General features: G+C 37.1%; 1 protein-coding gene across 5 annotated transcripts in view; it reads left to right on the top strand.

The window, feature by feature from the left end:
• RAPGEF6 (Rap guanine nucleotide exchange factor 6) overlaps positions 1-25,971 on the top strand; it is a 204,568-nt gene that overhangs the window by 100,207 nt on the left and 78,390 nt on the right. For all 5 annotated transcript variants that reach the window (XM_039252546.1, XM_039252545.1, XM_039252543.1 and 2 more), the window contains 5 exons: positions 5,955-6,086; positions 18,729-18,906; positions 21,183-21,319; positions 23,438-23,596; positions 24,174-24,326. In XM_039252546.1, the coding sequence (XP_039108477.1) occupies positions 5,955-6,086; positions 18,729-18,906; positions 21,183-21,319; positions 23,438-23,596; positions 24,174-24,326 (759 nt within the window). The remainder of the gene's footprint in view (positions 1-5,954; positions 6,087-18,728; positions 18,907-21,182; positions 21,320-23,437; positions 23,597-24,173; positions 24,327-25,971) is intronic.

Here is a 25,971-nt window from a genome sequence, read left to right as displayed (position 1 = left end):
TCACCAGTTTCTTCCAGCAGCTTTCTTCTCCTGCTGCTGTGACTTAATTGGGCCTGTATTGATATGGCAGAACCAAAAGGAAAGTAGTGTCGGGGTCTGTGTACAAAGCACTTGCCCCAGGGACTCCTGGGTGGCTCAGTTGGCTCAGCATCAGACTGCATCTCACTTCATGATGTCGTGGTCTGTAAGTTTGAGCCCCATGTTGGTCTTTATGCTGACAGCTCAGAGCCTGGAGCCTGCTTGGGATTCTTTGTCTCCTTCTCTCTCATTCCCTCTCTCTCTCTCTGCCTCCTCCCCTCAACAGTAAACATTAAAAAGTAAAATAAAATTTAAAGTACTTGCCCCAAATTGTTACCTGGACCTACAGAGAACTTTGAGTCAATGAAATACACACTTTAGTAAGTTAAGTCTATCTAAGACATAACAGTAGCTCTTATGTCACCGCCTTTCTCAGAAACCTGGAGTAGCTCTCTGTTACCTGTAGCAGTCAAAGGTAAAATACATACTTTGACATTCAAGATTATGTTCTACCTCTAGCCTCTTAATGCTTTTTATGTACACAGAGTCTTCAACAGACTGTGTACTTTTTCATAATCTGTGTCTGTATTCAAACTCTTAGCTGAGGAACCTTTCTGCCCTCCAAATAAAACTTTGATACTTGTCCTCATGGACATTTGAGCTCCAGCAGAACTCAGGAGGTCAGATATAAGAAATGGATAAAGGTACTGTGGAAATTGGGAGAGATTGAAAGAGCTGGTAGGCTCCAAGGATGATGGTGAATTGAGATTGCTCATAAAAGGTCAGCTATTAAGTCCCTGTTGGGATCAAGAAGAAAAGGGGGCAGAGAAGGTTTAAGAAATTAAAAATTCCTATGGGAGGAAACTTTTTCCCTTTTGCCTCTTTTGTTAGGAAACAGAAACTATTAGGTGCTGGAACTCAAAACGGAGGATCAGGAAATAACTTAGTAGGAAAGAGCACTTATATATAGTCAGGCTGTCTGGATTTCAAATCCAGTTTCCCTGATGCCTAGCTATGTGACTGTGGGCAAGTTTAAGAACTTCTCTAGACCTTGGTTTTCTCATTTGTAAATTGGGTATAATGATAGCATCTCCTTTTCTTGGTTGTTTGATTATTAAATTAGGTGATCTATATAAAAAGTAGATAGAAGGGTATATTTGCTAGCTTACATATTTGGCAGACATAGTGAGCAATCAGACATTAGCTGCAGTAACAGTCATTATTATTGTCATCAGATAAAGAGGTTGAAAGGTTTCCTATATGTAGATCTAAATTATCTTCATGAGGTGGAAAGGAGATGCTGTGTAAATCTGTGTCCACTCTTCACTCTTAAACTGTAGTCCTTGAAGTTAGAACCCGTCTGTTTTCATCTTTATGTTACCACGGTGGTACAAAGTAGAATATAGCAGAGAGTAATAGACTCAGACCTGCATTTGAATTCCAACTCCACTACTTGAGTGAAAGATCACCTCAGTTCCTCATTTTTAAAGTAGGAATGATAAAAATAATGTCTGTTTTTTTAGGGTCTAGTGAAGATGAAAGATTGCTCAGTAGATAATACGTATCATTACCAAGCTAGACTTGCTCTTCTGACTTTGGTTCATTGTGTTACTTTTATGGATGACCTCTTTCTCTTTGGTTTTAGCCCCTGTGGTAATCTTGGAATATATATTATCTCCTACTCCTGACACCTGAACCAGACATCTGACCTTTGAAAACTCTTTTCATAGTCTTTTCATCTACTTCATTCCTGTATAAGAGGTTTTTTCCTATCTAAACAATAGAAACTAAGTAGGAGGAAGATACTAAGTAGGAGGAAGATATTTGACCTGAGACATACTCTTCTTACAATTTTTGTATTAGTATAATCAGTTATAGTTAGCTCAGTGATTTTCTGCTTCTTTTTAAAATACATCTGATAGAGCTGTAAAATGGCCTCTGACCATAGCTTTAGTTTATTCTACAGATTTTTGTTTCTTTAAATTATTTTTTTATTTTTTAATGTTTATTTTGAGAGAGAGCGAGCAGGGGGAAGACAGAGAGAGAGAGGGAGACACAGAATCCAAAGCAGGTTCCAGGCTCTGAGCTGTTAGCACAGAGCCCAATGCAGGGCTCGAATCTATGAACCATGAGATCATGACCTGAGCCAAAGTCAGATGTTTAACCAGCTGAACCACCCAGGCACCCGTATCCCACAGGTTTTGATGGATAGCATTTTAATTTGTTTTCCTTTCTTCTTTTTTTTTTTCCCCCTCTTGGCTTCTCTTCACTTCTCTTCTCTTCTCTGAGACAGAGAGAGCAGGAGTCGGAGCAGGAGGGCGGCCAACGAGAGAGACAGAGACAGAGAGAGAGAGAGAAAGAGAATGAGGGTCCCAAGCAGGCTGTACCCCCAGCATTGAGCCTGATGCAGGGCTCCATCTCATGACTTAAATCAAGACCTGAGCTAAAATCAGGAGTCAGATGCTGAACAGACTGAGCCACCCAAACGCCTCCACTTTTTTACTATATTTAAACCAGAGGTTACAACAATGCATCCTTGTCTGTTGCCACAGTGTCATGGACGTTGCAGAGAACTTAAAGTACTTTTATAACTACCTTCACTTTTCTCCCGCCTTACATTCTGTTGTTATAACATATATTAATTTTATATATGTATTATAAACTTTATGGGAACTTAATGTTACTATTTATGTAGTTCGTATTTGTGTAGATTTACCAGCACATTTCCTGGTTTTCATTGGTTTTCCTTCTTTCTTGCATCTAGAAATTTCCATTTGGAATTGTTTTATTTTTTCCAGGGGGTTTTCTTCGTTCTAGGTCTGTTGGAGAGTGTTTCTTTTCATTTTTGGTTCTTTGAAAGTATCTTTTCTTTGCCTTTTCTTTGAGAACTGTTCTTGCTGAGTACAGAATTTTAGCTGTTGTAGATATTATTAGATTGTCTTCTGGCTTCCAGATTTCTATTGAAAAGTCAGTCATCAGTTTCATTTTACTCTTGTCAAAGTAATCTCTTTTTTTCCTGACTGCTTTTAAGACTTTTCTCTTTGTCTTTTTTCCCCACCAGTTTTATCCTAGTGTGTATGCCTATGGTTTTGTTATTTATCTTGTTGGTAATTTTTAAAACTGTGTGATCTGTGGCTGCATATTGTGTCAGTTTGGGGGAATGCCCAGCCATTATCTTCAATGCCTTGAATTGTCCCCCCCCCCCCCCTTACTCTGGTTATTTAGATGTTAACTTTCACTGCATCTCCTGTGGTTTTTGCCCCTTCTTTTTTCCAACTTCATTCTTTTTTACCTTCATGCTTCATTCTGGATATCTTTTCAGGTCAATCTTTTACTTTTTTTTTCTTTTTAATGTTTGTTTATTTTTGAGAGGGAGAGAGAGGGTGTGCATGTGTGCATGCAAGTCGGGGAGGGGCAGAGAGAGAGGGGGACAGTGGATCCAGAGTGGGTTCTGTGTTGACAACAGAGAGCCTGACGCAGGGCTTAGACTCAAACCATGAGATGAAGCTGAAGTCGGATGCTTAACCACCTGAGCCATCCAGGTGCCCCTTTCCTATACTTTTCTAATTCTCATCTTAGTTTTGTCATATCTGTTGAGTCCATGTTTGACTTTTTAATTTCTATAACTTTACTTTTAATTTTAGATTTTTCATTTTATTTTTGGTTAATATTTATTTGCTGATGTTAATTTTTCTAAAGTCATTTTCTCTATAAACTTGACCCTTGAACATGGACTCAAGCACCACTGACCGCTGTGCCCTTGAATATCCGTGTATAACTTTTTAAGTCCATAAAAACTTAAGTACTAAATGTCCACTGTTGAGTGGAAGCCTTAACAATAACAGTCACTTAACACATATTTTGTATGTTCTATGTATTATTACAATAAAGTAAGCTAGAAAAAATGTTATGAAGAAGATTATAAGGAAAATATATTTGCAGTACTACAGTGTATTGCAAAACTCTACATGTAAGTGGACCCATTCATAAGTGGAGCCATATACAGTTCAAACCTGTGCTATTCAAAGTCCAGTCGTCTTTATCAGGGATTGCTATGCTGGAACACATATGGCCAGTGACATGTATGACCTGAGAGCTAAGAATGATTTTTTTGCATTTTTCAGGGGTTGTTTAAAAAAAAAGTCAAAGAAAAGTATGTATAGAGATTATAAGTTGACTGCAAAAGCCTAAAATATATACTCTTTGATCCTTTAAAGAAAATGTTCCCAACCCTTGCTGTATGTATATTAAATACAGTTATTTTAAAATCTATTTACTCTGTTATTTGTAAGTCCTTCATTGTTTTCTGAGGTTTATTCTCTTAGTTTTCATCGATGCTATCTTGTCTTCCAATGTGCCTGGTTTTGTTTGAACAGTGTGCAGTGTATGTTGTATATGAGAAATTTTTTAAGTAATTTGAGTCCTAGTATGATTTTTTTCCCTGTGGTAAAGATTCATATTTGCTTCCAGTAGTTGACTAGAAGGTTAACCCTGTATAACCTTAATACAACATCAGAAATTGAAATGGATTCTGAAATAGGCATCAGTTTACTTTTGGATCACATTCATTACTTGAGTGGAATGTTCTTTCTAGGCTCCCATTCCAGAGAATTGGCCCTTACATGCTAAGCCTTGGAATGTAACTTTTTGTCCCTTTAACCAGTGACTGTCAGAAGTGCTTCTGAATCTCTTGATCTCATCTTTATGAATCAGCAAAACCTCAAAGGTCATACTGCATGTGTTCCAGTTTTCTGTTTATCTTAGAGAATTCATCTGAGTTATGTTACTTACTTTTAGCAGCAGGGGCACGTGTGATGTCATTTCTGTGTCTAATTTTTATAATTGCAGTGACTACTCTTATTAAGATTATAGAATTCAGACTTGGCCATTTTTCCTTTAGGGTTTATTTAGTTTTTACTAAAAATATATGTGTGTTTACTTAATGTTTTCTTGCAGTAAAGCAATGAGAACCTCTGTTTTAAAAAGTATATTTCTCCTAGTGTTTCTGAATAGCAGGTTTCAGAGAAGTCATTTGGAAAATATATCACTATGCCTCCTTTCTAAAACTTTGTCTCACTATGCTGAAGCACAGTGGTTTGTTTTTTATCTTAATTCCTTTAGCATTTATTTTGTGAGGTTTGTTGTTCTGTTTTGTTTTTGGTATGAAAGGTATTGTACAAACTTGGATCCCTCATAAAAGTATAACTACTCAAAAGATAATGTGGTAGAATCATTTCCTTCTTCTGTATCCTTGCACCTAGCATAGACTTTCATTAAATTATCATGATTACTAACACATTTTTTAGGGGCGCCAGCTATAAACCGATACAATATTATGTGAAAAAAGGTTTATAAAATTTTTGAGATTTGGAATGCAATCAACTGTTTCGTAAGCCTTGCTGCCACATGCTGTACTTTAACCCAAGATATTGCTCTTTTTTTTTTTTTTTTCATACTAATGACCATTTTGTGTTATTGGTGTGTGTGTGTGTGTGATCGCATTCTTGACACTTGGAGGTGGCAATAGCTCATAGTTTTATTTGCCCCATAAGAGGGGCAAAGTTTTTACTGTGAAATACCATTACTCATGGTGATCTCTTCTGAAATCTACATAGTGGAATTCCTCTCTAGGCTTGACTAACAGAATACTAATTTGGTTCTTCTTATTTCTTAAGATTTTGCCCGAAAGTGGAGAAGTTAGGTTAGAAATGGAGTTGCACAATAATGTACATTAAAGCCAAACTTTGTTGCAGGAATTACAACATGTCAAGAACTCTTGACAGGTTTTTATTTAATTTTTTTATTTCTTATTTTAATTTCAGTATTGTTAACATAGTGTATATTAGCTCTAGATGTACAATATAGTGATTCAACAATTCTGTGTTTTTAAAGGTAGTTTAATGTTTAAAATACTTTAAATTGTTTTTCTTCTTCAGCTCCCAGCCGATCTTACCAAGATGCACATCACAGACAGCCCTCATCCGCAGGTGACTCATGTGTCTTCTAGTCAGTCTGGTTGTAGCATTGCCAGTGACTCTGGGAGCAGCAGTTTATCTGATATCTACCAGGTAATATCTTAGGAGTTCGTGTGCTGTACATACTGCTTTTTTATTTTGCCGAATATCCCATGTGCTTTTGGTGGTCACATCTTTTAACTAGCGTATGAAACTCAAGCAGAATGTCTTTGGGGAAATATGCTTTGTTGTTTCAAGCTTGTAAGCCTAATTTAAGAAGAGATGTATCATTTGAGAGTGATTAAATATGGTTCAGCAATGTATAGACATAATGTTCTTTTTTTTTTTTTTTTTAAGTTTTTATTTATTTTGAGAGAGAGGGCGATCACAAGTGAGTGAGGGGCAGAGAGAAGGGGAGACCAAGATTCCCAAGTAGCCAAGCAGGCTCTTGACTGTCAGCACAGTGTCATAGCATGAGACCATGACCTGAGCTGAAATCAAGAGTTTGACGCTTAACTGAGCCACCCAGGTGCTCTTATATAATGTTCCTTTTATCCAGGGGAATTCATAATAATAAGTAATGCTTGCTTTGTTAAAAACTAGTTCTTGACAGCTGAACTTAAACTTGTGAAAAGTCTGAATTTTATTATAACTTGCTAAGTTTTCTATATGTAGTCTTGAAGAAAATAAGAGTATATTTTTTAAAGTTTTTATTTAAGTTCTAAGTGTAGAGTTGCTACTTATTGTAAAGGCTTTCTTAAATTTTTAGTAGCCCCATTAAAAAAGTAAAAGGAAACAGGTAAAATTAATTTGATTAATATATTTTATTTAGCACAATATATCCAAGTATTATCATTGAAGCACATAATCAGTGTTTAAAAATTAGGAGTTACTTAATTTTTTATACTATCTTCAGTAGCCCGAATTCTTAAAATTTTTTTTAATATAAATTTAAAGGAAAGGTATACTTATAAAAATTAATATCAGAAGGTTAATTTACTAGCTGATTTTTATTAACAGTGACAATATTTTTGTTTTTAACATTTATCTATTTTTAAATCAGACACAGAGCACGAGCTGGGGGAGGGGCAGAGAGAGAGGGGAAGACAGAATATGAAACAGGCTCCAGGCTCTGAGCTGTCAGCACAGAGCCCGATGTAGGGCTCCTAAACCCACGGACCACAAGATCATGAACTGAGCCAAAGTCGGCCGCTTAACCAACTGAGCCACCCAGGCACCCCAACAATGATAGTATTTGATAACACAACTTAGAGCTCTTTTAGTGTTGGAATTTAGAGTAGTGGACTTTTCAAGATGACTTCACAGATATGATTCTGGGTTATTTAGGATGCTTCTACCATAAGTAATGGAAGATGTAAACACCAGTTGTTTAAGCAGTAAGGATAGGATATCAGCAAAAATGTCAGAGAACTATAAAATCTGCCCTTCCAAAAAACACTAAATAAGCATTGGCTGACCATCAGGCTTCAGTCAAGCAAGAAGTGAAGGCTAAGGCAGAGTTGTAAACTACCTCACTGAATGCTAGAAGCTTGCTCCAGCACACAGAAAGCCTGCCTTTCTGGGCTGCCAGTTGCTAGTGGAGTTCCAGGTGGAATGTTGGGGGATTCTGCTAGGTTTATTGTGGTGGGTGGTTCCATGGTAACTGGGCAGTGCCATAGAGGAGCTGAGATCCTCTGTGGAGCTTGGCTTTGAGCTGATCCTTGGGAAGCTGGATGAGGTGGTGGAATTGCTGGCCAGTGACCTGAATCCACAGCTAAATTTCTAGAGTCACCTGGGCTGGCACAGTGTTACTGCTTGCATTGCCAACCCTGCAACAGGCCAGGCAGGGCATGAAATGGGACAGCAAGGGTCTTCCAGCCCAGGCTCTAGCACCACTGGCCCCAAGATATCAGGCAGCGGAGCATAAGGGTGCATGTACAGCATGGGGATGTAAGAGTCTTCCAAAGCCAGAATTTAATATAACTTTACCTTGTGTCTCAGTTCAGCCACTGTTCAAGTGACCAATTGTCACATATGGCTAGTGTCTACCATATATTATTGATCTTTTAAATGATATCATTGTTGTCTGAGGAAAACATTTTAGACTGGTTCTCCTGAGTTACCTAGATTTTGATGTTTTAAGAAAATCAATATTTCTTGCTCTTTTGAGCAGGAGAGAGAGGGGAGACAAGATCTGAAGCAGGCTCCAGGCTCAAAATTGTCAGCAAAGAGCCGATGCAGGGCTTGAACTCAGGAACCATGAGATCATGACCTGAATTGAAGTCAGACGCTTAACTTATTGAGCCACCCAGGCACCTCAACATTTGTCTCTTACAGGAAGCTTGTAAACCGAGACAAAATGGAAAAGAGGCTCTATTTTTGGATTGTGCATAGTTTTTCCTCCATAAAGGTCATTGCTTTGGCCATGTATAACTCCCTGTTTAGTATTTTATAGTAGACAGAACAAGGAATTCTCTCTCTCTACCATCTTGTAGTAGACAGAACAAGGGGTTTTTAAAAAGTCCAGTTACAAAATGCAGTGGCTCTGGAGACTCTCAAAGTGTGCTCCACAGATTCTGCCTTTCCCCAAAGGAAGTATCATGTGGAAGAAATAAGGGGTCTTGCATACCTAGGGGTGCCTGGGTGGCTCAGTCAGTTGAACATCCAACTCTTGATTTCGGCTCAGGTCATGATCCCATGGTCATGGGTTTAAGTCCCACATTGAGTTCCATGCTGAGCATGGAGCCTGGTTGAAATTTTCTCTCTCTCTCATGTACATGCACGCTTGCTCTCTTTTCCTCCCTCCTTCCTCCTGCCTCTTCCCTTTGCCTACTCACTCTCTCAGAAAAACAAAAAAAGAAAGTCGTTGTACACCTAAAAGTTAAAATAGAGCTGTATAGCTCCTATATACAGGAGCTTCTTTGTTTTTCCTAGAGAAGACTTAACCATGAATTAATGAATTTCAAGGATGTGGCTTTAGATTTCTTGTAGGATAAGTGAGAATGTCTAGACCTTCCTAAGAGAAATCATATAGCATGTGTGATGTTATCAAATTGTAGATACCTGATCTCACTATACCCCTTATTTTTTTTTTTTCAAGTTTATACATTTTGAGAGAGAGCGCATGTGCAGGAGGGGCAGAGAGAGGGGGAGAGAGGGAGAATTCCAGGCAAGCTCTGCACTGTCAGTGTGAGGAGCCCAATGCAGGGCTCCAACTCATCAACTTGTGAGATCATAACCTTGAGTCAAAATCAAGAATCAGATGCTTACCCAACTTAGACACCCAGGCAACCCGAGTATATCCATTTCTAAACCAGATGTTACCAGCTTTTTGGAGCAAGGAACAGAGCCCTAGATGGTTGTAAGAGAAGGGACAAAAGGAGAGTGCACAGGTTGATAATCAGGGTCGTTTGCAGAGGCCCATGCTTTACTAGGCGCTAGAAGATGAGGTGTACACACCAGGGTCCTGTATCGTTGGCAGGATCCTGGAGGAGATCCTGAAACATTGCACTTTTATAACATCTACAGGATGTCTGCCTACTGGTTTGCTTACCTGGGGTGAGGCTAGAGCATACCAACTAGTATAATTGGAGGTCTTCTGCTGTACAGTTAGGCCCTTGTACATCGCTGCCCAGCTCCACCCTTCTATATGTTTTCGTTCTCAGTAGCACTCTCTACAGCTCATTCTACCTTGTATAAGATTAATTTTCACATGGGTAAACTGTGGGCAAGTATCCTAGCCAGCTGTCCTGCATGTTTAAGGACTCTCTCCATTACTAAGTGAAGAAGGCACCATCCCAGAAACCTGAAAATTATCATTGTCTCTTCTTCCTTGATCACATTTAGGGGTACCCAGGTAGCTCAGTTAAGTGTCTGACTCTTCGTTTCATGATCTCACGGTTTGTGAGTTGCAGCCCCACGTCGTGCTTCCTGCTGACAGTGTGGAGTCTGCTTGGGATTCTGTCTCCCTCTCTCTGCCCCTCCCCTGCTTGCTTTTTACCCCTCTCTCTCAAGAATAAATAAACATTAAAAAAAAGACATAACATTCAGCACCAAGTCATATTCATTCTGTTTCCTACATCATTAATTGTGTTTGTATATGTATGTTTGATGTTAACTGAGGTGTAATTTACATATAATAAAATTCATCCTCAATAGTAGAGCCTACATGAAGACATAGAGCATTTCCATCGCCCCAGAAAGTAGTCTTTTCACCTTTGTAGTCAGTCCCTTCTGATCCCAGGCACTGGCAACCACTAGCCTGTTTTCTACTTTATACAGTTTTTTCATTTTCCAGAAGGTCACATAAATGGAGTCATACAGATTTTTGGGGGGGAGATAAACAGTTTAAGAGATGATGCAATTAAACTTAAAAAGTAACCAGTAAGAAAATGAACAGGTCAGGAGACGATAGATGCTGGCGAGGATGTGGAGAAATGAGCACCCTCCTACACTGTTGGTGGGAATGTAAACTGTTACAGCCCCTCTGGAAAACAGTGTGGAGGTTCCTCAGAAAATTAACAGTAGAACTCCCCTATAACCCAGCAATAGCACTGCTAGGAATTTACCCAAGGTATCCAGGAGTGCTGATGCACTGGGGCATATGTACCCCAATGTTCATAGCAGCACTTTCAACAATAGCCAAATCATGGAAAGAGCCTAAATGTCCATCCACGGACGAATGGATAAAGAAGATGTGGTTCATCTATACAATGGAATATTACATGGCACTGAGAAAGAATGAAATCTGGCCAAGTGTAGCTACGTGGATGGAACTCGAGGGTGTTATGCTGAGCGAAATAAGTCAGGCAGAGAAGGACAGATACCATATGTTTTCACTTATAAATGGAACAGGAGAAACTTAACAGAGGACCATGGGGGAAGGGAAGGGGAGAAAATAGTTGGGGAGAGGGAGGGAGGTAAACCATGAGAGACTCTTGAATGCTGAGAAAAAACTGAGGGCTGATGGGAGTGGAGGGGATAGGAAGGGGGGTGATGGGCATGGAGGAGGGCACTTGTGGGGATGAGCACTGGGTGTTATGTGGAAACCAACTTGGAATAAACTATAAAAGAAAAATAATAAATAAAGGTAACCAGTAAGATAAAAGTTGGTTTAATGAATTTAGGAAGAGTAAACAGACCAAAGCAAAAATAATGGAATCTAGAACTAAAACAGGAATTCAGAAATTTAAAGGAGAAAATTATAATACTAAAGTGAAGTATATAAAAAGGTAAGATAAAATCTTTTTAGGAGTGCCCAGAAAAGGTTAACATGCTCAAACTTGGACTTCCATTAAGAGAATAGCCAGTGGATACAGTTTATTTTAAAAACAAAGATAAAAACAGAAGACACCAGTTTATTAAAATAAATAAATAAATACATAATTACATATATTGTATATATGGAATGTAAATCTGAATGCAAGAGGAACAAATAATAATGTTTTCTATTAGTGGTAGATTTGTGGGTAGTTTTTATTATGTTACCTAGGCTTTTCTTATTTTCTCTGTGAACATTAGTAGTTCTCTATTTAACACATTTTATGAAGGATGTAAATAGAGTATAGAGTTAGAAATAAAAGTTGAATAGGGGCTGATAGGCATGGAGGAGGGCACTTGTGGGGATGAGCACTGGGTGTTATATGGAAACCAACTTGACAATAAACTATTTACAAAAATAATAATAATTAAAAAAAGTTGAATAGGGGCGCCTGGGTGGCTCAGTCGGTTAAGTGTCTGACTTCAGCTCAGGTCATGATCTCAGGTCTGTGGTTTCAAGCACCACATCAGGCCCTTTGCTGAAAGCTTAGAGCCTGGATGGAGCCTGCCTCAGGTTCTGTTTCCTTCTTTCTCTTCTCCCTGCCTTCTGTTCTTTCTATCAAAAATAAACAAACATTAAAAAAATTTCAAATACAAAATAAATTTAAAAGTTGAATAAGATTTTGAAAAAGATTAAAGTTATAATATATACTAGAGGGTAAAAGGAATAAATACAGAATAATAGATTGATTAAATATTACCCCCAAATGCAGAATTTCTAGACCTACAATTAAAACATAGGTAAGGTAAATAATAACCACCAGATTGTGTGTATCCATTCTGATCATCAGATTAGAACAAAGGGAAGAGTGCTTACAGTTAAATTCATTAGTGAACCTTAGTCTTCTCTTGACCTCTCACCTTGTTTAGAGTATTCTTCAAGCTGTGAATATACCCTTTCGTTATAGACTATGTTGTTTGTGTATATATACGTTGGCCAGCAACAATTGAGGTAATTTGGTTATTCAAATTGTGGCACTTGAAAGATGTTAAAAGTGAACACCAACCCCCGTCATGGCTTCTAACAGTATAAGCAAAACCTTGTGAAATAATGCAAGTATTTTTGGGTTTTGTTTTGTTTGTTTTTTAATGCAAGTATTTTTAATTCGGAGGTTTGAGGAGAAGAGAAACATTCAAATGGCACTTCTTAACAGGATAATTGTTAACGCCATTTTATATGGCCAGATGTGTGGCTGAACTCCTATGCATTTCCTTCTTGAGAGTTTTTGTGTTTTCTGGTTTAAAAACAGCAGTCCTTGTCTCTCAAGGAAACTTCAAAATAAAGCATTTACCACAGTCTGGGGAAAATGCAAGTTTTCATTTTGGTATGAATATGTTTCTAATCAGATAAGCTTAAAATTTAGGTAAGCTTGTACATTAAGATGTTAAATTGTTCTTGGAATAAATATTTTATTTGTCTTCATAGAATACTCAAATAAGGAGTGTTTCTTTTTAGATTGCTTTTTCTATTTATTTCAGTCTGTTTATATTAGCAAGAGCTGGAATATTGTGAAATAAAGCACTTGTCTTTTCATTAACTACTTTTTTAGAAACCTGAGGCACACATTGATCTCCCATCTATCTTAGTTTTTCTGCAGGAAGTCAACGTGGTCCTAAGAATCCCAGTGTTACAGTTTCTCCCTCAATGGCAGCATGAGTCCTTATTTCATAGCTCTACTGCCAGTCTCCAAAACTGTGGCACAACATTGCCACTGGGATGTTCATTAGACATTGAGCTAGCTTTGCTTTACTTTAGTATTCCTATTAAAAATATCTGTGTCCTAGTCAAAATCTCGTTTACCTCTAAGTACTCCCATTTTTTTTAACTCCTACATGAAATAAATTCTAAAAACAGTATGACTTGAGGCGCCTGGGTGGCTCAGTTAAGCATCTGACTTCGGCTCAGGTCACAATCTCACGGTTTTTGGGTTCGAGCCCCGAGTCGGGCTCTGTGCTGACAGCTACCTCAGAGCCTAGAGCCTGTCTTTGGATTCTGTGACTCCCTCTCACTCTGACCCTTCACTGCTCATGTGTCTGTCTCTCTCTCTCTCAAAAATAAATAAAACATTAAAAAAATAAAAATGAAAATAGTATGATTTTACTCCTATATTTTATTATTTATTTTTTTTAGTTTTTTTAAAGTTTATTTATTTTGAGAGAGAGAAAGTTACAGTCAGGGAAGGTCAGAGAGAGAGGGAGAGAGGGAATCTCAAGCAGGCTGTACACCGTCAGTGCAGAGCATGACAGAGGGCATGAGTCAACAAATTATGAGATCATGATCTGAGCCGAAGGTGGACACTTAATCAACTGAGCCCCCCAGGTGCCCGTACTCCTGTATTTTAAGAGCTTCAGTGCTTCACCATTATCTAATTTATACTCTTCATTTCATTTCAGATTTGTATTCACTTTCTAAGCCTTTGACTTCTAACCACAGTCTGCAAATCTGGCTTTATGTATGTTCCACAATTTCCCACTTCAACATTCTAGATTATGATTCACAAGAAAATACATAGGTTATTCCCTGAACATGTTTGCTTTTTCCTAGACTTGTGTTTTGGTTATGCTGTTCTACCTGCCACTTAACATTTTCATATCGTCTCTCACATTTTGGAACCCTATAACAGTTGTTCTGTGGGTCATGAGTGGAAAATTTGTGGAGGCAGAGTTTCTTACTTGTGTATTCCCTGCTGAGTTAAGCACACTGTTGGTACTTAGGAAGTAATCTAGATTTTTTGTTGTTGTTGAATTACACTTGTAGAAACCTATATTGTTTCCAGGGAAGATGAAGAGGATCACTACTAACTAACGCTTGATTATCTAGGGCAAAAGAGTCTTTACTTGACCTGCCTGACCTGTTGTAGAGATTATGGAATAGGCTCTTCCAGACAGCATTACTGTGAAGGCCAGTTCTTACCCTGGCCAGACAGATAGGAAACAAGGACTAAGTGATCCGTGAAAAAGGTTGAATGAAGTACTCAAAATGAGAATGCAGAAAAGAGAAGCACTGAAAATTTAAGGTTCTGGCTTCATATTGGCTATAAATTTGAAAATGTGGCTTTTGTAAGTTCTTATAACTTTTCATTCCAACCTGTAGTTCCCCTCAATTCTTTATCTAGATGCAGACAGGAAAAGGATATCCTCTGGTGGTTTATTTGGGGAAGGCAAAGTCATCAGAAAATCACCTCAGACAGTCAGCCTCACCAAATTATATTTACACATACATACAGAGACTGCAGGAATGGAAAAACAGATTAATGAACTTTTTTTTTTTTAATGTTTATTTTGAAAGAGAGCGTGCACATGAGCGAGGGGAGGGACAGAGAAAGCGCAAGGGAGTGAGAGATAATCCCAAGCAGGCTCCACATTGTCCATGCAGAGCCCTCCTGCAGGGCTCGAACTCAGGAATGGTGAGCTCATGACCTTAGCTGAAATCAGAAGTCACCTAGCTTAACCAACTGAGTCACCTAGGCACCCCTAAACTTGTTCTATTAGCTCTTTTACCAATATACTTTGTTCCCCCTAAATGTAACTTACCATAATCTTCTTACAGTTCTGCTATATTCCAAGTGCTAGGATAAAGTAGTTGAAAGGCGCCAGGGCTTTGACTTTCTGTGTACCCTGCCTTAACAGATTGGGTTGATCTCTTGACCTACATTTTTTTTAACAGCTGTTGATAGTATATTATTAGTTTCTTGGGCTCTGTTAAATTTTCTTTCTTTGCTTCAGGTGGGGTAGTTCTTATTGCCTCCCCCACCCCCCACCCCCGCTTTTTTAAATAAATGCTTATTTTTGAGAGAGAAATAGTGCAAGCAAGGGAGGGACAAAGAGAGGGAGACAGAGTATCCAGAGCAGGCTCTGCCCTGACAGCAGCAAGCTTGATGCAGGGCTCAAACACAGGAACAGTGAGATCACAACCTGAGCTGAAGTCAGATACTCAACCAACTGAGCCACTCAGCCGTCTGTTATTGCCTCCTTTTCTTTTCTTTTCTTTTCTTTTCTTTTCTTTTCTTTTCTTTTCTTTTCTTTTCTTTTCTTTTCTTTTCTTTTCTTTAATTTTTAATGTTTTATTTATTTCTGAGAGAAAGAGACAGCAAGAACAGGGGAGGGTCAGAGAGAGACAGAGACACAGAATCTGAAACAGGCTCCAGGCACTGAGCTAGCTGTCAGCACAGAGCCTTACACTGGTCTCGAACCCATGAACTGTGAGATCATGACGTTGAACCGATGAGCCACCCAGGCACCCCCTATTATTGCCTCTTTTCAAGTTTACTCTCGTTACAATTTAGATTTCCCATTTTCACCCTACTTAAATTTGTATTTTATATCTTACAACTTATCTATAATGTTGGAAGTTAATGTCTCCCAACTCCATCTCTCTTATTCCAAATATCTTAATATTGATTGATTTTTCACCTGGTTATGTATTACATTTCCCTCCTTTTTCTTCTGTCTTGTAAATTTTTATTACATGATGGACATTTTGAATAATGCATATTTAAAATTCTTACCTAGTTATTAGAGAATTAAACTCTTTCCACAGCCTACATCCTCCGAAATATCATGCAATGACTTCCAGTCCTGGTCATTTTATGTATGTTTGCTTTAAAAGACCTGACTGCCTTCGATTAGTAGAAGAATTAGACCGTAGATACTATGTAGCTTCTTTTATTTACTTTTAAATTACAAAATTCTTTTTAATTTCCTAGCATGTTTTTGACTATTCTTCCTTTATTATTTTTAATTCTTATTTTGCCTTATCCTTTTGGTATACTTTCAACATTTTATCAGTTTAATCTCTCTTAAATGATATTATTCTTCCTTTTTTATTCTACTTTGGAAAAAATACAGTTAAAGAAGATAATTGTAAAGATAGGTTATATTCTTTACTTTGTGGATATCCTTAAAAGGTTTCTAAAAGAGTTCTTTTAGCACCATTCTCAGAATCTGTACCCTTGACTTCCATTCTTCCTTAAGAATTTTCTTTTTAAGGGGCGCCTGGGTGAGTCAGTCATGTAAGCACCTGACTTTGACTCACATCATGATCTCACAGTTCATAAGTTTGAGCCCTGCATTGGGCTCTGCACTTACAGCTCAGAGCCTGGAGCCTGCTTCAGATTCTATGTCCCTCTCTCAGCCCCTTCCCCACTGCTGCTCTCTCTCTGTCTCTCTTTCTCAGAAAAAAGTAAACATTAAAAAAAAGTTTAAAAAGAATTTTCTTGTTACATCTTTTCACTTCTTACACAGATGACAATAGACTTTGGCCTCTTACCCACACACATGAATTGAATCTTGCTTATATTTGCTATGAGCCATCTTTTCATCAGATAGAATCTAAAAGGTGAGGAGATGGTGTTGAAATAGTCTGGATCACGGGATGAAAACCTGAAACAGGGATGAAGATACTGGTTTAAGAACCCAAATTTTATCAGGTAGATTGCTCTTAAAATTTAAAACTGAAAAAGGCTATTCTAGGGGTGAGTTTCTATATTCTGAAAAATTAAATAAATTTATATGAAAATTACTGCTTTAGTATTTTTTCACACCATTTTCATGGATTAAAATCATTGCATGTAAATAAAGTTTTTGAAAGTAATTTTAGCACATACACATTTTAAATCTTATTTTTTTTTTTTAAAGAAATTAGAACTTGCTTACAAGTTCTAATGGTTCCAGGAATATATTATTCAGAAATAACTCCATTGTAAACCCTGAAGTTCCATAGCCAGACAGCAGAGGCATCTTTGGCCTCAGGGAACCTGGTTGCTTGCAGGTGTGTGCCTCTGTCTTGTCTCTCTGTCTAGTTCTGTGTCTCCCTGTAGCTTGCTTGCCTTTGCTCCCCCCCCCCCCGTAGTCAGTCACAGGTGCTCTTTACTGCACTTGCTGTGCTCTTGCTGTCTCTATCATGCATGTTCTATTTATGTTGCCTTGTTGCTCTGTATCTATGTCTCTCTCTCTTTGTGTCTACCCTTGTTGAGTGTCCTTTCTCCTCATTCCCCTGCCCCTTTCTGTGCCTGTTGGTTCCATTTTCTCCCATCACAGAAAGGTATTCCCATATAGCCGTAGACTCTCCTGTATCACATTCTTCTAATTCAGTAATCAGAGACAAAAGAATGCTCTGCCCTCTAGCTCCAGTTATAAAAATCCAGAGAAGTGTTCTTTCTGCCTTAGCTTCCATAGTCAGGGACAGAGCAGTATTCTTCATTGGAATCTTTTGGTTAAGTTAGAGAGGAACACTAAGTTCCTAAAAGAAGAAAGATACTTTTCTGAGCAGACAAAACAGTAAATGTTCAGTATAGGTGATGACACTTAAACATTTGAATAAAGGTGCCATACTCTTCACTAATACCTATTGTATGCTTATTATTATGAAATTCCTATTCGTTCAATCCATTGTTTCTGTAGCTGCTTCAGTATTCATGCTTTTTCATTTTTAATATGAATCAAGTGAGTATAATATTTAGGAGTATTCCCTAATCATTTCAGGATAATTTTATTTCCTATAAGACATTTTCATTATTTTCTCTGAATGGCATTTAAATTTAGTTTTTTAGAAATCTCTTAGTTACTTCACAGATATTTGAGATAATATGTTTACAAATATATTTCCAAACTTGAGGTTGTAAATATAAATTTACTTTATTATTATTTTTTAACTGTTTGTTTATTTTTGAGAGAGCGCATGAGCAGAGGAAGGACAGAGAGACAGGGAGACACAGAATCTGAAGCAGGCCCCAGGCTCTGAGCTGTCAGCCCAGAGCCTGACATGGGGCTTGAACTCATAGCTGTGAGATCGTGACGTGAGCCGTCAGTTACTTAACTGGCTGAGCCACCCAGGCGACCCAGTATAAATTTACTTTAAACCTTGGTTGAGATAATCTCAGCTCTTCTTTGCATAATGTTAGATTCAACAAAAAGGTGTTGGGATGTTGTATGTGTTCTGTACTTCATAAGTGGTCTATTAGCACTTTTCAGTTTTACACTTCTGTTCTTAATTTACATGGTTGCCTACTTACTGAACTCTGAATCTTTGTGGTAAAAGAATATCTTATTTACCACACCCATCATAGACTAATAGATACTCATGAAATGTTTGTTAGTAAACTGTTTCCTGCACTTCGTGGTTTAGGAAATGTTTGACTTTTTTTTAAGAAATAACACCTGTTGGTTGGAAAATAATTATTAATGCATTTAGTAGTGTTTACATCTCATGACCGTTTTATACTTGTTTGGCTCAGATTTGACACCTGGATGTCACACTGTGTAACAATGAGCCTGTATTTTTGAAGAGTGAAACCTTTTACAAATAAGTATTATTTTGTTTTTGATAGAACATAGTATTTTCTGATTGTTTATTGTGTTAGGAGGGGTAGTTTTGATTCATTCAGGCTGTGACATAAAATTTTTACATGAGTAAGTGATCAAGATTTCTTTCTTTAGGCTACAGAAAGTGAGGTAGGAGATGTAGACTTAACACGTCTTCCAGAAGGACCTGTTGATTCTGAGGATGAAGAAGAGGAAGATGAAGAGATTGATCGAACAGATCCCCTACAGGGGCGAGATCTTGTTCGAGAATGTCTTGAGAAAGAACCTGCAGACAAAACTGATGATGACATTGGTAAGAAATACATCTGTTCACAGTAAGAAGTTTATAGTTTAATTCATATATAGTTAACCTCTTGCTACATAACAAATTACCTAGAGCTTAGTGGCCTAAAACAACACGCATTCATTTTCTCATGACTTTTATGGGTCAGGAATTCAGGAGCAGCCTAGCTCACTGGTTCTGGCCCAGTGTCTCATGAAGTTGTTGTCAGAATGTCAGCAGGTGTTACAGTTCTCTGAGGCTTCACTGGGCTCAGCTAGAGGATATACTTCCAAGGTGGCTACTCACAGGGCTTTTAGTACAGTACCTCATTTCCCTGTCAGGTGGGCCTCTCAATAGACTTGTAAATATTCTTACAACATCGCAGTTGGCTTCACCCAAAGCAGGTAATCAAGGGGGAATAGTAAGGCAGATGGCACATTGTGATTTAGCCTCAGGAGTGTCACACAGAGCAATCCCGATACAGTATGGTAGGGGACTGCATACAATTGTGAATAACGAGATTTAGAGCTGTCTTCAAGGCTGGCTGCCCCACCTTGACTTGTTTGGAGTTTTCATCAAGAGAGTACAGCTATTGATATACCCTTGACAAAAGAACAGGCAGTCATCCCCTATCTAGAAAGTTGATCCTTCCTCTGAGCACACACCTTACAGAGGTATTCCCATGGAGCAGTCAGGGAGGAAGGGGACACCCACCTAGTCAGTCAGATCATCTGAATCAATTCTGGTGATTATTGGGTTGATAGATGTCACAGCCATATAGTCCTCACATTATGACTGCTCCAGTTGATAAAAGCTTGACTGCATTAAAGTAATTTCCTCCTTCATGTACATTAGATATTTAAAATACAGTACATCAGTGTCTGATGTGTAGCTTTTTAAAAAAATTTCAAATGTTATCAAAGTCATGTTTTTACTTCTAGCTTGAAAAAATATGTTTATATGTAATTTGTGGATAAAAGTTTATGAATTTTCCCTTTTGTAATTTCTTAAAGAACTCATTACTTTGGAAGATTGAATAATACTAAAGATGCTAATGTTACCTTTTTTTTTAATGTTTTATTTATTTTTGAGCGAGATAGAGACAGCGTGAGTAGTGGAGGGTCAGAGAAAGAGAGAGACACAGAATCTGAAACAGGCTCCAGGCTCTAAGCTGGCTGTGAGATCATGACCTGAGCTGAAGTCGGATCCTTAACCGACTGAGCCACCCAGGCGCCCCTAATGTTACCTTTAAGAGCAAAGATTACTTAGTTTTATTTTAGTGCAAACAGAGTGCTACAGTGGGCCGAAGCATAATGGGCCCATTCCCAGAGGTTGATGGATTGAAACCATCCTCTCCTAGACTCACTTAGTGTCATTATATATTGTTATGATTTGATTAAGGATCCACTTTCTTCCCTTCTAGAATAGTCATTATTACTGTAATTCAAATCAGAAGATGCTGCTACTAAATAATCATAATCTTTGTGAGTAAAGATCAGTACATTTGAATATTCCTTGCCATTCTAATGACCTAATATAGTTAATTAGCTTGCAGTTCAGACTTGTGTTACGAACATTGGACAGAAACCAGAAGTGCATTTTTAATGATAAAGCATTGTATACTATGCTATTTGCACAGTTTTTAAAAAATTGAAATATAATTAACCTCAGTAATCTGGGCAGATAGCACTTTATAGTTCTATTTCATCACTTAGCTGACTGCTTGTATATTTTTTCTCCCTCATATTTATCTTTATTACTCTTGTATTTCTACCAGGGAATGTTGGCCTAAGGCAGACACTCATAAGCATTTGTTGATTATAAAAGAGAGTTATTTTGAAGTTCATTTGACAGCATGGAACTAGAATTCACATTTGTTATCCTTAACTACTTAATTACTTGTTGACATTTATTAGTAACATTTGTCTAACTCTAGCCCAATAAGAACTAGACAAAAGACGTTTTCACCGACCTATTAGACTGAAGGACATCACTAACTTAACTACCATGGTGTGACATCTCAGGCTAGGAAAATTACCCCATTTGAATCTGTGTGTTTTTATGTGAGGTTGTGAATCCTGGTTATCTTCCAGTTTGCCTGTATTTTTGTGTGATTTTGAATATATCTATTACACAAATCATTGATTCTTTTTTTAGCCAGCAGTCATCTGTACCTTAGTTCCTCTGTGTTGGCAGCATAAATTCTTAAGTTGATTAGAAACTTGAGTATTCAGTTCTAGGTTTTATTGGCTATGTAAAGAGTAGTCTTTAATGGTCTCTATACCAAAATTTCTGTGTTTTTATAGAACAGTTACTGGAGTTTATGCACCAGCTTCCTGCTTTTGCGAACATGACCATGTCTGTAAGGAGAGAACTCTGCTCTGTGATGATTTTTGAAGTGGTAGAGCAGGCTGGAGCGGTTATTCTTGAAGATGGGCAAGAGGTAGGCTAGCAAATGTTACATATTATTTAGTATGGGGAGCTAATTTTTAGGATGATTTAATTTCCTTAAACTTTGGTAAATCCTGACTTTTGAAATGTATACAACTTTTTACATGAATGTTGAGTTCGGGTTAGTTCTAATTTGTGAAGATACAAGTTTTTATTTTCATTTTTGCTTTACTTTCTCTTAGTTTTTATTTCCCAACGATGGATATACCTAGCATAGAATAGATGAACATTTATTGAACCAAATTTGTTCTTCTCAAATTAAGTTGGAAGACTTAAAAATTTTTTTAATCATTCTATTTGTATACCATTATTTAACATATTTATTGAGTATTTACTCCTGTATCCATTTTCTGTGTTATACTTTTTTTAAAAAGTGAGGAAATGTATTGATAACTGTGCCTCCTTGGTGGGCTGTGGTCAGTGGAGGCATTTATGTGGTCGCAGTTCTTTGTTAAGAAATGCTTGGCTGGCAGCTGTGGGTGGGTGGAGGATGGATGCAGAGGAATTGAAAGGCATTACTGCTGCTAGGAATCATTTCACTGTTTTTCTTATCAAACTGATAAAAATTAATGCTGACCACCTATAAATTGATGAAAATTGTCATATACTGCTAATAGGAATATAAACAGTATTTCTGGAAAATCATTTAGAAATTTTTAACATGGGCCTTAAAGTTTCTATCCTATTTCACTCATTGTATCTTTGTTCAGTACATAAGGTAAACCTCAGAGTTATGCCAAACGATGTTGATTGCAGCATATTTCTAATAGTAAAAATTGGAAATGACTAAAATAGTCATTATAATCCTTTAATAAGCAGTGCATAAGTAATTATTATACTCACACAGGGTCTAATATTATTAGATATTCAGGTTATTTAAAAATTTGGATAGAAGTTCTTTGAAGGCAGAGACTTTATCTCTTGCTTCATTTGCATGCTTTCTCCCCATATTCTAAACATCAGGCTCAGAGAATATACTCATGAAAAAAACCTTTCATGAACACATGAATATAGTATTAAATTTTTTTAAAAGACAAGAATATAAGTATTTCAACCCTATAAAGTAATGAAAACATAGGAGAGAAACTAATCTTTTAAGAACAACTTTGTAAACAGTGGAGTTTTAAAGAACTCTTCTTATCCACAAGTTTTTGTATTCTCTTAATTTTCCACAGTTGGTCAGCAAAAATTTGGTGTATGCCTATTTTGTGCTGGGTACTGTTCTAGACACGGGAAGTGTAGTGGTGGAAAAACTTGACACATTCCCTGTCCTCAAGTAATTTATGTTATCCATAAATTCCATGGGGAGTGAAGTTTATATTTGAAATAACCAAAACACACTTTTAAAAAAATATTCTTATTGCTATTGATTGTCCTTGAGAACTAATAATCCAGATTTCCCATGAATCATCTTTACAAGGTGATTAAAAGTTAAAAATTAAGGCACGTAAGAGCTGTACTAAAGGAGAAAAGTGGTCTTTGACAACAACATATTGAGTTGTCTTCTAGGAGCATTGTGTGCTGCTGTATAAACAAAGGTAGTATTTTCTTAACATTAGGAGAAATTTTGAATGTTTTGTCATTTATGCCTTAAAAATCATTTTCTGTATTATTATCAGCTACCTTTTTTTTTTCTTTTGAGTGCTTGCTATGTGCCGGGCACTGTGTTAAGCCCTTAGTATGCATAAACTCAGTTAATTAACCGAAAGGCCCTAAAAGGTCTGTTGTTAAGCCCATTTTGGAAATAAAGAAACTGGAATTCTGAGAGATTATATAACTTGCCCATCATCACTCACCCAGTTAGTGGCATGGTCTGGATTCAGATTTCAAGATTTGTGGTTTTAACCATTACATAATTTTTCTCTGAGTGTTTGGTCAGTTATGAAAGTCCCCTGATGTCATTTGGTGACTAAAAGAAGAAGGAGTAAAATAAGCTTTATTAGTTTGTGTAGACGGGCATAGAGTGTTTTTTGACAAAGTATGTAATATGTAATCAAACCTCTATTTTTTCTTTTGTAAATTATATAAATTCTATATGTTGCTTATTTTTCAAAATTAACATGTAACTGTATTTTTAAAAAATTCTTAAAACCTGTCTTTTTCTCTCTAGCTTGACTCATGGTATGTTATTTTAAACGGCACTGTAGAAATCACTCATCCAGATGGAAAAGTTGAAAATCTCTTTATGGGAAATAGTTTTGGAATTACTCCCACTCTGGATAAGCAGTACATGCATGGAGTTGTTAGGACTAAAGTAGATGATTGTCAGGTAAGTTTATGTTTGGTCTTGTAACTCTTGTTTGTTCATTTAAAATGGCTGAGCCTGTTTTTTCTTCCTCAAAATAAAATAGCTTGACTTGAGAATTGGGAGTTGTCAAGAGCTCACAGTTAATAAAGGAAACTAAATTTTATGTGTGACTCAAATATTTGTGGATTTGAATAAAGCATAAATTTTTAGAAGAGAACATTCCAAATGTTGGTTTGTTAAATTTTTCTCTGGCTTTAGCCAGCTTAGTCCTTTTTGTTTTTTCTTTTTTAAATAAAAGAAAGAAATAGGAACTTCTGAGTTGTTTGTTTCCAACTTATTCCTGCTTCATGTTTTCTTTGCCTAGTGTCAGTTTTGAGAGTAGATGTCCACTTCTCCTTTTAGAGCAGAATTCAGATGGATTGGACTTCTTTGGTCTCCTTTTACATGAATTATTTCACCTTGATTTTTATCAAGAAAGGGACTGAATAAAAAAGAATTAATGCCACTCGATTTCTTACCTTTGTGCTCTGCCTTGGTGCATAGTGATATATTTATGTACTACAGGTTCATTAACTGTCCCCATGTTATTCTTGGACAGTTTGTCTGCATAGCCCAGCAGGATTATTGGAGAATTTTAAATCATGTGGAGAAAAATACCCATAAAGTTGAGGAAGAGGGAGAAATTGTTATGGTGCATGAACATCGTGAACTAGATCGGAGTGGAACCAGGAAAGGACACATTGTAATCAAGGTGGGTGTTTTTATTTATTATTTTAGTCACTGACAGAATAAAGCTTTCATTTTGCTTAAAAGGCTTTCAACCACTATTTCAGTAGTGCAAATTCATTAACATTAGAATCTAATTTAAGCAAATGTGTTGGTTCTTTTGCTTTTTTCTGCATTGGTTTTTACACATTTTAATAACGAAGAGTGACATTGCCATTTAATATCACTATGGCTAGGATATTATTTTACAGTATACCAGTTAAAGGTTTTCAAATTTATTTTATGATCAGTTGATAAGGGGAGTTAATTTCACTAAAGACAGCAGTAATTAGAAACAAAACAGAAAATGAAAGGACTACTCAAAGGTATAAAGATTAGTAGATGAAGGTGCAGAGTGCTTACTAGACATTTATGGCTTTAAAATAGACGTTATCTTCTCTGACACTCATTTTTCTTATGTGAAAACAGGAATGATATGACAGGCCTTTATTGGGACTAAATGAAATAAATCAGATGCCTTATTAGTACATTGTAGAGTCTGAATGTTGATCCCCATACTGTTTTCTCTGGTTCTGTTTCTCTCCTACGCTTTGCCCATTTGCCCCTTGCCTGCCCCCCCAATCCCTTCTTTATCCTGTCTGTTTGATGACCTCCACATGTAAAATAGAGAAATTATAGTTGAAAGAGGAAATAAAATGTATAACCATTTCTCTTTCCAAGCTAGTCCTAGTTGCAAAATTAGTAAATGTGTTGTTGTTCATTACAAATGTTTGAGCTTATTTTATTAATGTCAAGGACTGATGTCAGGTCCATTTTTCCCTGGGAGTCAGTCTATTCTATATTACTTTTTCTTTTCCTAAACTGATAAATCTAAGCTTTCTATTGTAGAAAAGATGAACATATGGGTGGATTGCCATAGGCTATCTTTTTATGGGGGCTCATGTTTTTTAATTCTTTATTTTTAAGTAATTACAAACTTAGAGAATAGTTGCAAGGACAGTATAGAGAGCTCCCTCTCTCAGATTCCCCAGCTCTTGGCATTTGACTGCATTTTCTCCATTATCACCAGTCTTTCTCGGGACCATTTGAGAGCAGTCTGCAAATGTGATACTTCCTCACTCTGAATATCCCATTGTATATTTCCTTAAAAACAAGAATACTCTCCTAGATAAACACCATAGAACCTTCAAGTTGAGAAATGAAAATTGATAAAGTACACCCATTCAGCTTGTTTAGATTTTTACCCTGTTTAGAATTTCACCAATTATCCCAACAATGGTCTCTTTCCTTTCTCATGCAGGATCTTATCCAGGAACACAGTTGCATTTAGTTGTCATGTCACTTCTTTCTACTCCAGGAACAGTCTTTCCCTATTCATAGTCTCATCAGTTTAAAGAATACAGAACTTTTATTCTTTATTGTCACCCTCAGTGTGGATCTTTGCAGTGTTTTCTCATGACCAGACTCGAGTCATGCTTTTCTGGCAGGAATCCCACAGAAATAATGTATTTTTCTCTGTGTATCTTGTCTGGGAGCATGTAATGTCAACCGGTCCCACCATTGGTGAAGTTTACCTTAATCATCTGGTCATGTTGATGTCCTGTCTGCCATGTTTCTTAACAGTGAAGTCTTTTATCCTTTGTAATTGATAAGTGTTTAGACGAGAGATT

Source organism: Hyaena hyaena, unplaced genomic scaffold (assembly GCF_003009895.1).
Source record: "Hyaena hyaena isolate Hyena2069 unplaced genomic scaffold, ASM300989v1 scaffold_425, whole genome shotgun sequence".
Classification (NCBI taxonomy): Eukaryota; Metazoa; Chordata; class Mammalia; order Carnivora; family Hyaenidae; genus Hyaena; species Hyaena hyaena.
This window is presented reverse-complemented; position numbering and strand designations above follow the sequence as displayed.